Source organism: Pyrus communis, chromosome 2 (assembly GCF_963583255.1).
Source record: "Pyrus communis chromosome 2, drPyrComm1.1, whole genome shotgun sequence".
Taxonomy (NCBI): domain Eukaryota; kingdom Viridiplantae; phylum Streptophyta; class Magnoliopsida; order Rosales; family Rosaceae; genus Pyrus; species Pyrus communis.
Genome location: NC_084804.1, coordinates 21012040 through 21025112, shown reverse-complemented (window position 1 = coordinate 21025112; position 13073 = coordinate 21012040). Strand labels below are relative to the sequence as shown.

The 13073-nt window shown below is 38.0% G+C and overlaps 1 protein-coding gene across 1 annotated transcript; it reads right to left on the bottom strand.

Annotated features, from left to right (window-relative positions):
• Window positions 1-10914: 10914 nt before the first annotated feature.
• Window positions 10915-11283, bottom strand: LOC137724939 (uncharacterized). Its single transcript, XM_068463575.1, has one exon. The coding sequence runs from the start codon at window positions 11281-11283 to the stop codon at window positions 10915-10917; it is 369 nt and encodes a 122-aa protein (XP_068319676.1).
• Between the last annotated feature and the right edge of the window lie 1790 nt (window positions 11284-13073).

The following is a 13073-nucleotide window of genomic DNA, read 5'->3' as shown; positions in this document are numbered from 1 at the left end:
TTGCTCATTTGATTTACGTAATATCCTTCACTGTCCCACTGCTTCCTAAGATATAATATCTGCCCATAGGTTCACTTTAGACAACCATTGCTACCTACTAATTTTCCCTTATTTTTTCCTTGTTAAGGACCTCAAGACCCGGAAGACGCTTTTTCGAGGGAGATGTGAGACTGGGTTATACCTATTTCCAATTGGCAGTGGACAACTCAAGTATCCAATTTCAGCCTTTGTAGGGATTCAGTGTTCAGTCCAGAAATGGCATGCTCGGCTTGGTGATCCTGCCAATTCAATAATTACGTTTTTAGTTTCAAATAAATTGGTACAAATTCATGGTACCACTGATGCAAGCTTTTGTGAGTCATGTCCCTTAGGAAATAGTACTAGGTTACCTTTCAAAGTGTCTTAGTCTGTTTCTCAATTTCCCTTGCAACTTTTGCACTCGGATGTGTGGTTTTCCCTAATTATTTCTAATGAAGGTTTTCGTTATTATGTGTTGTTTGTGGATGATTATTCTCATTACTCTTGGATTTTTCCCATGAAAAACAAAAGTGAAGTCTTTGAAATTTTTTGTAAAATTCAAGGCTAGTGTAAAAAATAGATTTAATCTTTCAATTAAAACCCTCCAATGTGATGAAGGTGGAGGGTATAAAAGTCATGCTCTTTTAGAAGTTTCTCACTGCAAATGGAATTTCACAATGTTTTTCATGCCCTAAACATCCTGAACAAAATGGAATTGCAGAACGAAAACATCGACATATTGTTGAAACAAGCGTAGTTATACTTTCTCAATCCCACATGCCTAATAAATTTTGGTTGGATGCACGTTCTACTGCAACATATTTGATAAATATGCTGCCAACTAAAATTTTATCCAATGTGTCACCTTATGAGAAATTGTTTCGACAAAAACCAAAGTATGACATGTTAAAGTTTTTTGGATGTTGATGCTTTCCATGGTTAGTGCCCTACACACAAAATAAACTTCAATCTAAATCAAAAGCTTGTATTTTCTTAGGCTATTCACTGAATCATCAAGGCTACAAATGCTTGGACTTGTCCACGATACGAATTTACTTGTCTTGCCATGTCCTATTCGATGAGGACTCTTTCCCTTTTAAGGGACTCACATCTTCTTCAGAGAACGTCAATACCATAGGTAACTTTCACTCCCCTAAGTTGTTATTTGCATTTGATTTGCCTACTTGTCCTACCTTGCCTCAACCACATACTTTTCCACTTGCCGTGCAACCTGCCAACCAACAAACTAATAACACCTCTATTGCCACAAACCCCGCACAATTACAACCTGACCTAAACTCTACCTTCGACTTACCACGTCTCAATCTTGAAACACAAATGTTGTCCTCTTCCATACAGCTTACCCTACCCTCAAATGAGCAAGTCGAAGTATCTATAGAACCTGTGCCAGTGTTGCCTGATGCTCTAGCACCTTAACAGCATCGTATGGTCATAAGATCCAAGTTTGGAATTCAAAAACTGAACCCTAAATATGCTATAATTGTCACTATTAACAAGTCTTCTATTGAACCAACATGTTTCACTTAGGTTGTTAAGTCCCAAAAATGGAGGAACACCATGGTTCAGGAGTTTAATGCTCTGCAATGATGTGGGACTTGGAGTTTGGTTCCTTTCAATCCACAGATGAATTTACTTTCGAACAAGTGGGTGTTCAAGGTGAAGCGCTATGCAGATGGTACAATTGAGCGCTATAAGGCTCGGCTTGTGGCGAATGGGTTTCATCAGAAGGCTGGTGTGGATTGCACCGAAACCTTCAGCTAAGTTGTTAAACATAGCACGATCTGGCTTGTTCTCAGTCTTGCGGTATCAAAAGGATGGCAGGTTATGCAACTTGACGTCCAAAATGCTTTTCTACATGGTTTCTTAAATGAAGAAGTGTATATGTGCCAACCTTTGGGGTTTGTTGACAAACAGTTGCCCAATCATGTATGTAAGCTTCAGTGGAGTATCAAGCCTTAAACAAACATCTAGGGTCTGGTTTCAAAGATGCTTCGACTTGCTTCAACTTGGATTTCAAGAATCAACATGCGACTATAGTTTGTTTGTATTCAATCAGAAATATGTGTACTTAATACTTTTAATCTACATGGACAATATCTGAATCACTAGAAATAGTTCTTAACAGATGTCCAGGTTGATATGAAGGTTGGGCATCTTATTCTTTAAGAAAGATTTAGAACCACTCAATTATTTTTTGGGTGTGGAAGTCAAGTATGATGGTACTCAGATGCACCTTAGTTAATCTAAGTATGTGTTGGACATACTAACACACACCAAATTTACTGAAGCAAAGCCGATCTCCACTCTTTCAGGCAGTGCGTATGTTGGTAATCCATTTGATAAACCAGAGGTATGTTGTAGTGTTGTGGGTGCCCTACAATATCTCACAATTATTCGCCTAGATTTATCATATGTGGTCAACCAAGTGTGCTAGTATATGCATGCTCCCACAACCATTCACTGGATGGCAATGAAATGAATTCTTCGTTACTTGAAGGCCATACATAATCATGGTCTTTTGTATAAGCTAGGAACTATTTAACTTTCAGCTTTCTCCGATGCTTACTATGCAGGGAATCCGGATACATGACATTCAACTGGTGGATTTTGTGTTTATCTTGGTTCGAACCTGGTGTCCTGGATTTTATGTTTATCTTGGTTCGAGTGCTGAAGCCGAGTACAGACAATTGGCTTACACGGCTGTTGAGCTTTCATGGTTAAGATCTTTATTCAAGGATCTTCATTTACATCTTGCGCGACCACAAATATGGTGTAACAACATATCTTCGATTGCCCTAGCCTCGAATCCCGTATTTCATTCATGAACTAAACATTTGGAGGTTGATTACCATTATGTAAGGGAGAAGGTGGTTCGTTGTGAATTATTGGTTAATTATTTATGTTCACAGGATCAGCGCGCTGATATGTTTACCAAGGGTTTGTCTTCATCTAGGTTCAAGTTGTTAGTATCCAAGCTTCCAGTTGTTCCTCTACCTATTAGCTTGCGCGGGGGGGGGGGGGGGGCTGTTAGACGAAGTCAATATGAAGCTGTTATCACCGCACCTTGAGGAGTTTGATTTAGTTCAAACTCTTATCCTTTCAGCCATTCCTAGTTTATAGGATTTGTTTTTCAAATATCTTTTGTGATCTAAGCTGGGCATGTAATCTTTATAGCTTTTTGTTTGTACTTTTAAACTTTGAAAAGTTCCTTGTATCTAGGGTTTTCAAACCCATGCTGTAACCTTGAGATTATTATAAATACATGCATCCTAGTATTGATGGGGTATGCAATTGAAGTGAAACCCTCAACATACTTAAGTTTTACATATTCTCCTGTCAACACCAATTCACACCACTCTCTTTTCTGATTGATTGGACCCAAGTTTTCATAGAAACAAGAAAGAGAAAAAAACATTGATTGGATTCGCTGAAGCTTCAATTGTGTTTGCTAGAGAAAAGGAAGGGTATCTTGGTTTGCAGCGTGAAAACCTCCATTCCTTTTTTTTCCCCAATGGTGGTTAAGCCACCTACAAGTTGTAAATTTCTTGAAAGCTTTATATATAGAGACAAAAACTTTCATTATATTTCAAGGAACTCCACTAGTTTTAAAACATGTCAAGGAAAGACAAAAACATAAAAACAACTAAAGCCCAGCCCAAAAACATGGAAACAAAGTTTTAAAATACCAATTATACACCCTAAGGCTTTATAAAACCCAACCTTCACAACTCCAACAAAATTAATGTGTCATAAGCTCAACTCATCATCGACTATTTCTACATAATCAGTTTTGAAACTATTTGCAGAATCAGTTTGTATCCTTTATTAGAGAATCAGTTCAACCTGTCTTTGACTATTTTTGCAAACTCAGTTTAATTCATCATCGACTATTTTTGCATAATCAGTTCAACCCGTCCTTGATCATTTTTGCAAAATTAGTTCAATCAGTCCTCCACCATTTTTGCATAATCAGTTCAACCCGTCATCTACCATTTTTTGCAGAATCAGTTCAACCCGTCCTTGATCATCTTTGCAGAATTAGTTGAACCTATCTTTGATCATTTTTGCGGAATCAGTTCGACCTGTCTTCAACCATTTTTGCAAAATCAGTTCAATCTGTCATTGACCTTTTTGCAGAATCAATTCAACCCATCCTCTACCATTTTTGCAGAATCATTGCAATCTGTCCTTGACCATTTTTGCAAAATTAGTTTAACTCATCCTCAACCATTTTTACATAATCAGTTCAATCAATCATCGACCATTGTTGCAGAATCAATTCAATCAGTTCTCGACAATTTTTGCATAATCAATTCAACCCGTTATTGATCATTTTTGCAGAATTAGTTCAATTAGTTTCAAATATATGTAGAATCAATTTTGTATACTTGTTAGTAGAATTAATTAGTATAATTTTAGTACACTCAATTTGTATATTTTCAACACGACCTCGATCTTTTAAATTCGACTCTTTTCGAAAGAGAAACTTATAGATCTTGTAGGAGGAGGCTTAGGTAGGATAACCCGAATAACTTGTATGGATAGTGTATTTGGAAATACATCATTCCTGACAAGCTAAAAAGTGATGATCCATGTAACCTTAAAAGAAAAAAAATGAAGCCATGAGTTATGGTATGTTTGCGCATCTTGGAGATGCAAATACTACACTTGTAATTACTTCATTTAGATCAATGGGGCAGTTTCTGTAAAAAAATATAAAACAAATCCTTAGTTGCAAAAATAATAATAGTGCTATATTTATGAATAAGCTACGAACCTATCATAAAATAGTAAAATATTCAATGTTAAAGGAAACACTAACAACGGACTCGAAATCTCTCGGTCATTAATACAATTATTGTCAAAGCCAATAAGACCAATTCTATCTGGAAGAATACTTTACCATACAAGACCATAATATTGAATTTAAAATCTCAAGCAAAGAAAAACCAAAAAACACAGAAATTTAGTTGAAATTAGATATGATGATCAAAGACAAACCTGAATTCTTGCAGCCCTGTCCTGGCCAGTCTCAAGCAACTGGGCCAATTCCCTCCTCATTTGATTCACTTGTTATTGAGAGTTACCAACCCGAGACAGATTATGCAATTCCAGAAATCATGGGTGCAGAATGGTTGCACGACACCTTCTGTTTTTCTTGATAGATTATGTATAAATCTCTTTTTAGTCTTGTAGTTGGTTTCCTCCAATTAAGGAGTATGGTTGATATCTAGTGTTTGGTGTAATCTCCTTTAATTAAGGGCATAGTTGGTCTCTAGGGTTTAGTCTAAGGACCGTTAGATGTAACCGATCTTTTTTTTTTAATTTTTTTTTTTATATATATATGTGTATTCTTGCACATTACATTCATATTATCAAGAAATACAAGAAAACTTAAACCAAAACTGCAACATGGTATTAGAGCAGTGTTATCCTTGACCTGTCTCAGCCCATTTTTTTTTATTGCTGTTCATCTTCAAGCTTCAGTTATGGCTGAAGAAAGCTCAGTAGACCTTGGGGGAGAAAACTCACAAAGTTCTCTCTCTTTTATTCCAGATACTGAGATAAATACGAATCAACGTTTATGCTCAGTTTTGTTGAATGAATTCAACTATCTCCCATGGTCTAGAGTTATATCTCTTGCTCTCGATGGAAGAGGAAAGCTAGGGTTCATTAATGGAGGAGTTGAAGCACCCGAGCCTTCTATCCAAGCATATGAAGCATGGTTGTGCAAGGACCAACTGGTCATGTCTTTGTTACTCAAAAACATGGAGAAGTATGTGGCTGAGATCTTTAGCTACTCTGAATCCTCACAAGATATATGAAAGTCTATGAAGGACATGTACGGGAACCAGAATAATTATGCTCGTGTGTTCCAGTTGAAGAAAGATATTGCAAGTATTCAACAAGAAGGAATGACCTTTGTTCAACACCTTGGTGTCCTTATAACCATGTCGAATGAGCTGGATATATATCTTCCTCATACCACCGATCCATCTATTCTTCTCAAATGTGCTAAGGAAGATAAGATATATCAGTTGCTAAGAAGCTTAAGCTCCAAGTATGAAGATCTCAGAAGTCATATTTTAATGAGCATGAAGGTGCTATATTTTCAGAATGTTTGTGCTACTGTGCAACGTGAATAAGCAAGAAGAAGGGCGATGAACTAAGAGTCACGCCACAAACTGCCTGAGGCTCGAGGGTATGTTGCAAACAACAGACAAACTGACAATAAGGTGTACAAAGGAAAGAATCCATACTTAAAAGTGCAAATACTGCAATGCTACAAGACATGTGGAAGAAAGGTGTTGGGAACTACATCCAGAGTTGAAACCTAAGTTCAATAAGAATATTAGGTCAATCATTCCCAGAGCATCACAAATAACTTCTTACAAAGCACAACATGTTGCGAATCATGCCTCGAGCTCACTCAACCATGGCTCAGTTGACTTCACTACCAACCCTTTCTCTCTTATCAATGAGTTTGCAGTGTGTCTTCAAAGCAAAGGACATGGAGAGGTTGTAGCAACTCCTAAGGTGGACAATGACAACAACAATGCACTTCTTAGCCAGTTTGTTGGGTTCCTTGCTGACCATGACCATGTTTATCTTGATAAAGCTTCAGGTATCTTTAATGCTTTCTCCACTAGACTACAAACTAGTGTTGAACTTGCTTGTTGGATAATTGACTCAGGTGCCACTGATCACATGACAAATAAAGTTTCAAACTTGCATGACTTTCATCATTTTTTAAAACCTTCTCAAGTGTCCATTGCAAATGGAAAAAATGTTTCGGTGATGAGTAGAGGAAAATTAAATTTGATGTAAAAAGACATCGAGTCTAGTGCTCTATATGTTCCATCGTTTCCCTTTAAATTACTCTTCATAAGGCAGCTCACTTCTACCTTAAAATGCACTACCACATTCTCACCAACTAACGTGGTATTTCAGGATTGTATCACCAAGAAGATGATTGGTGAAGGTTTCTTTCTAAATGGCCTGTATTATTTTTGCAAGAAGTTCCATCTTCCTAAAGCTCTTCAAGCAAACTCAAGTAAACCCTAGGATCAACAACTTTGGCATCAAAGCGTAGCTTATCCATCCGAAGTTGTTTTGTCAAAACTATTTCCCATGTTTTGTCACCCATCTTTTAAGTGCGATACCTGTCATTTTTCCAAATTTTCTAGGTTGCCTTTTGGCTCTTCAATGTCCAAGTCTAGTAAACCATTTGAAATGGTACACACTGATGTATGGGGTCCTACTTTTGAATCAATAGAGGGTTACAAGTATTTTGTCATATTTGTGGATGATTACACTCGAATCACTTTCCTTTATCTCATGAAATCTAAAAGTGAAGTTCCAACTATTTTTAAAGATTTTCATAAGTTAGTTGTAACACAATTTCACTCAACTATGAAAACCTTGAGATCAGACAATGGCACTAAGTTCTTATCTAATATCATGACTCAATACTTGAGTTCATAAGGAATTATTCACCAAACAAGTTGTGTGGGAACCTCACAACAAAATGGGATAGCCGAGAGGAAGAATAGAGATCTACTTGAGAAGACTCGGGCACTCATGTTCCATATGAATGTACCCAAAAAGTTTTGGTCATATGCAATCCTTACAGCCACCTATTTGATCAATAGGCTTCCTAGTCGTGTTCTAGGTTTCAGATCACCATATGAAACAAAAACATACCAATAAACCTGTCACACTTGAAAGTTTTTGACTTGTTTTGTACATGTGCAAACTTAACATCTTGACAAATTGGATGCTAGGGAAGTCAAATGCGTGTTCATGGGATACTCCTCCACTTAAAATAGATATAAATGTTTTAATCCTGTCACTAACAAATGTGTTGTATCCAGAGATGTTCGCTTTGAGGAAGAGACTCCATTCTTTAAAAAAGGTTCTACTTTATGTGAGGGGGAGCTCATGTGTGACTTGTTTCCATTGCCTATAAACACAGAGCTTTTGAGTCATGATGATTCCTTAAAGGGCAATGACAAGAATTTCTCAAGCCAACTCACAAGGAAATGGTGATCTTGAGGCTACACCTCAACCTTTCACTCACAAACCTTCTCAAGATGTTACGAGGAATCCACCTTGAGAAAGGAAAGTTCCTGCCATGTTTGTAGACTACGTTACTTATGCTTCTAGACATCCCATCTCTGAAGCAATAAGTAATCATAGTTTTTCAAATTCTCATATGGCATTGCAGTCTCAAATCTTGTAGAGCCTACCACTTTTCAAGAAGCCAATCTTATTCCTCACTGGAGGAAAGCCATGTCTGAAGAACTTCAAGCCTTGGAGGAAAATTGTACTTGGAGTATCGTTCAATTACCTTTAGGAAAGAAGGCAGTTAGGAGTCGTTGGGTTTACAAAACTAAACTCAAGAGTGATGGCTCAATAGAAAGACACAAAGCTCGGCTTGTTGCTCGTGGTTTCACCTAAACCTTTGGGATTGATTACAAAGAAACTTTTGCTCCAGTGGCAAAAATGAACACAGTGCGTGTGCTACTTTGTTGCTATCAATTGTGGTTCGTCCTTATACTAGATGGATTTAAAAAATGCTTTCCTTCATCGAGAGCTTCAGGAGGAAGTTTACATGCAAATTCCTCCAGGTTACTTTCCAGCAAAGGATGGCATGGTGTGCAAACTGCACAAGGCTATCTATGGTTTGAAGCAATCACTAAGAGCTTGGTATGCCAAGCTTAGTTTAGTGTTGGAAAGGGAAGGTTTTCTCATAAGTAATGCCGTTTCTTCCTTGTTTGTACGGAATGGAACCCGTGGGAAATTGATGGTCCTTATTTATATAGAGGATCTTATTATCACAGGTGACAATGCGTCTGAAATTGGAGCCTTGAAAGCATCTTTACATCAAACCTCTTGGGAAGTTGAAGTATTTTCTTGGCATTGAGATAGCAATCTCTCAACGGGGTTTGTTTCTCAACCAATGCAAGTATGTCATGGATCTACTCGAGGAAGCTAAGTTCATCGATTGCAAGCCAGTGTCACCTTAATTGACAGTAAACTTAAGTTTACCACTGATGGCGAGACTCAAGAATGTCACCTATTATCAAAGATTGGTTGGCAAGCTTATCTATCTTACTATCACCCGTCCATACGTTACTTTTGCTGTGAGCTTAGTAAGTCAATTCATGCATGCACCCATGGTAGAACATCTCAATATTGTTAAAAGGATCTTACTCTATCTCAAAGGGTCCATCAATAGGGGTATCCTCATGCGTAATAACCATTCCACTGAGATTCATACATACACTGACGTTGATTGGGCATGCAGTGCAATTGACAGAAAATCCACCACTGGTTATTGCACATTTTTTTGGAGGCAACATTGTCACTTGGAAGAGTGAGAAACAACAAGTCATTGTCTGCTCTATTGCTGAAGCTAAGTATTGAGCAATGGCTGCCACTGCATGTGAATTGATTTGGATTAAAAGTCTCTTGTTTGATCTAGGGTTCTCGAGTACAACTCCTATATCTTTCATGTGTGATAGTTAAGTAGCCATGCATATTGTTGCAAGCCCAGTTTTTCATGAAAGGACCAAACATATTGAAGTTGACTGTCACTTCATCAGGGTTCAAGTTCAGTCTCAACTCATCCAAATGGTCTTCACTCGCAGTTATGATCAATTGGCAGACATGTTCACTAAGGCTTTCTCTTGTTTGCACATTTTCAGCATCTTCTAGGCAAGCTTGGATTGACTATACTCCTCGATCCAGCTTGAGGGGGAGTATTGAGAGTTACCAACCCTAGATAGATTATGCAATTCCAGAAATCATGGGTGCAGCATGGCTGCACGGCACCTTCTGTTTTTCCTGATAGATTATGTGTAAATCTCTTCTTAGTCTTGTAGTCGGTTTCTTCCAATTAAGGAGTATAGCTGATATCTAGTGTTTATTGTAATCTCCTTTAATTAAGGAACATAGCTGGTCTCTAGGGTTTAGTCTAAGAACCATTGGATGTAACCAGTCTTTCTTTTCTTTTATATATGTGTATCCTTGTACATTCATATTATTAAGAAATACAAGAAAACTTAAACCAAAACTGCAACACTTGTGCATTCTTCTTGTTTTTCAATAGCTTTATCTGCAAAATCGCAAGCTTCAATGCCATTTTGCTGCACTAATATCCCACCAAAATCCATCAATATAATTGTAATAACTTCAATAATTACATGATTTCCAATGATAAAAACTCAAAATTTTACAGTAGCTTAGTCAACATGTGCAAATTCATCACACAATTGCAGAACTCTATTCCAATTTCCTTTCTTTTCCCCTAGGATTCTCGGAAACAACATCTGTTGTTGAAAATTATAAAAAAAAAAAAAAGAGAAAAAAATTACCATTTGGCAGGCTTGAAGCTCATGCGAAAAAGAAAAAGAGAAATATTTGCTGGGGCTAAAACGTAGAAGTAGCCTTACAGATGAGTAACGAGGGAAGGAAAAATAGGGCCAATATTTCTCAAAAAGAGAAAATGAGAGAAGGCACAAGAGATAGAAGTGTGAAAAGTTTTACAATTATAAAGGGTATTTTTCGTAACTCAAATTCCAAAGAAAAAAAAAAAAAGCTAATGATGTCATCTTACACATGTATTAACTTTTATCTTTTTTTTTTTTTTTTTTTCTTCCAAAGAGAAGAATATCATTAGATACAAATTGAAATGTTTACATCATAAGCCAGAGCATTAAACAATCACTCCGGTTCAAAGCAATCCCATGTATGATAGGCCCCCACACAAGTGACATAATTTGCCACCAAATGCCCAGCCCCATTGCAGGCTCGAGGGGTGAAAAGAAAATCAACTGAACTCAATTGCTACTTAATATGTTGAATGTCCCATTAAACGCCTTCCATAACAACCTCCGGTTGTAATACACCATTTAGCATGTCCACCAATACCTTAGAATTAGTTTCTAGTTGAACTATCCCAAAGCCTCTCTCCACACAAGCCAACAAAGCTGCTTTCATCGCTTTCGCTTCCGCCATCAAACTAGATTCACATAACACATTCTCCACTCCTCCGGCTCCTTTAAAAATCCCCGCAAAATCTCTAGCAACCCACCCAAATCCACCCCTTCTTGTTTGCTTATGCCAAGCCCCATCACAGTTGACTTTAATTGTTCGAAATGGAGGCTTCACCCATCTCTCCCGGACCTCCCCCCTACTTGGCTTTGGCGGCATGCTTGCTACACTTGCTTCTGTCCACATTTCTCAAGCTCACTCCATTGGCGCTGCAATAACTCCAAAGCAGCTCTAGGCTCCATGATGGTCTTTTAAAAAAACCACACTGTTTTGACACTTCTAGATACGCCACAAACCACACACAACCCACTGCATAAGATTTTTTGCCTCCACCGCCTCACCATATTTCCTGCATAACCATTTCCAACATTCAACAAATCTCCACCCTCCACCGATACCACATCTAGTTGTAGTGGAGAGCCAAACCAAAAACCTGGGCAAATGGACATTTGAAAAATAAATGTACCTCCGTCTCCATACCTTCCCCACAATGTGGACAACTAGTCTCCAATCGAACACCCCAGCGTTGCAAATTTGTTTGAACAACAAGAATATTTTTACAACCTTCCAAATAAAATGACGAAGCTTGGAAGGGACCTCCAAATGCCACAATGCCACCCATATAGGATCCTTGATATGATCCCCACTTGACTGTCTTGCACCCTTTCGCCCAAGCTCTCCATTCCAGTTCATCTCCTGAGCAACCATATAACTAGACTTAATGGAATACATCCCATTCCATGTATAGTGCCAAATAATTCGATCAGCACACCCAAATGTACTAAGCGGCATACTTAAAAAAAATCCAGGCTTCCTCATTATTAAAACACCTTTCAATAATGTTCTTCCTCCATTTACCTCCAGGGGCCACCAACTCCTCAACCATTTGTGGCATATCCACTGACCTCGAAATAGGGAGAAAAGTAAGCAGAGTAGGCATCCAAGGGTCTTTCACAATCCGAATGCTCCGACCATCCCTAACCTATCGGATTCCCTTTTTCAATATTTTCTACCCTTGCAGGATACCTTTACAACCCCACGAGATACCTCGTCCCACTGGTGCATCCAAAAAAGATGAGGAAGGATAGTATTTCGCTCGAAGAACTTTAGCCAGGACAAAGTTTGGATTACAAATAATACGCCACCCAACCTTCGCAAGCATAGCTAAATTAAAGGAAATAATTTCCTTGAAACTAAGCCCTCTAATTACTTTCTCTTTTGCCACTTTAATCAAAGCCATCGAATGAACCACTTCTGCGTTTTCTGGTTCCTCCACCAAAATCGAGCAATTACTTGTTCAACTTCCTTAGCCAATTGAAAGGGAAGTTGGAAACAAGACATTTTATAATTAGGTAAACCAGCAGCTACACTTTTAAGGAGTACCTCTTTCTCAGCAACTAATAGAAATTGTTCCGCCCATCCATTATTCTCTCTTCTAGCCTATTCTGTATATCGTCGAACACTTTCTTCTTCGAACCCCCAAAATTCGCTTGGATACATACCCAAGTACTTCCCAAAGTTCTCCTGATATTTAATCCCCAACACCTTCGATAACCGGGCCCTTAATGCATGCGAACAACTATAGCTAAAATATCCCGAACTTTTCTTCAAATTATTGAATTCCCAAACCCCTCAGCATATTTTTGAAGTACTCAATTAACATGTTTCGCCTTATTTTTTCTAGCTTGACAAAAGAGAACTGAGTCATCCGCAAAGAAAACATGGGAAAGGGGCTTGGCTAAATGATTGACAGTCATCCCCCGAATATGCCTAACCATATTCTCATTTTGGTTTAAGGCGGAAAGACCTTCTGCATAAATGAAAAATAGAAATGATGATAAAGGGTCCACTTGACGAAGTCCCTTACATGGTGTGATATAACCCGTGGCCTCCCCATTTATAACCACATTGTATGAAACTGTTTGCACACACTCTATCATCCATTGACAGAAAATATCATCAAATCCCAATTTGTG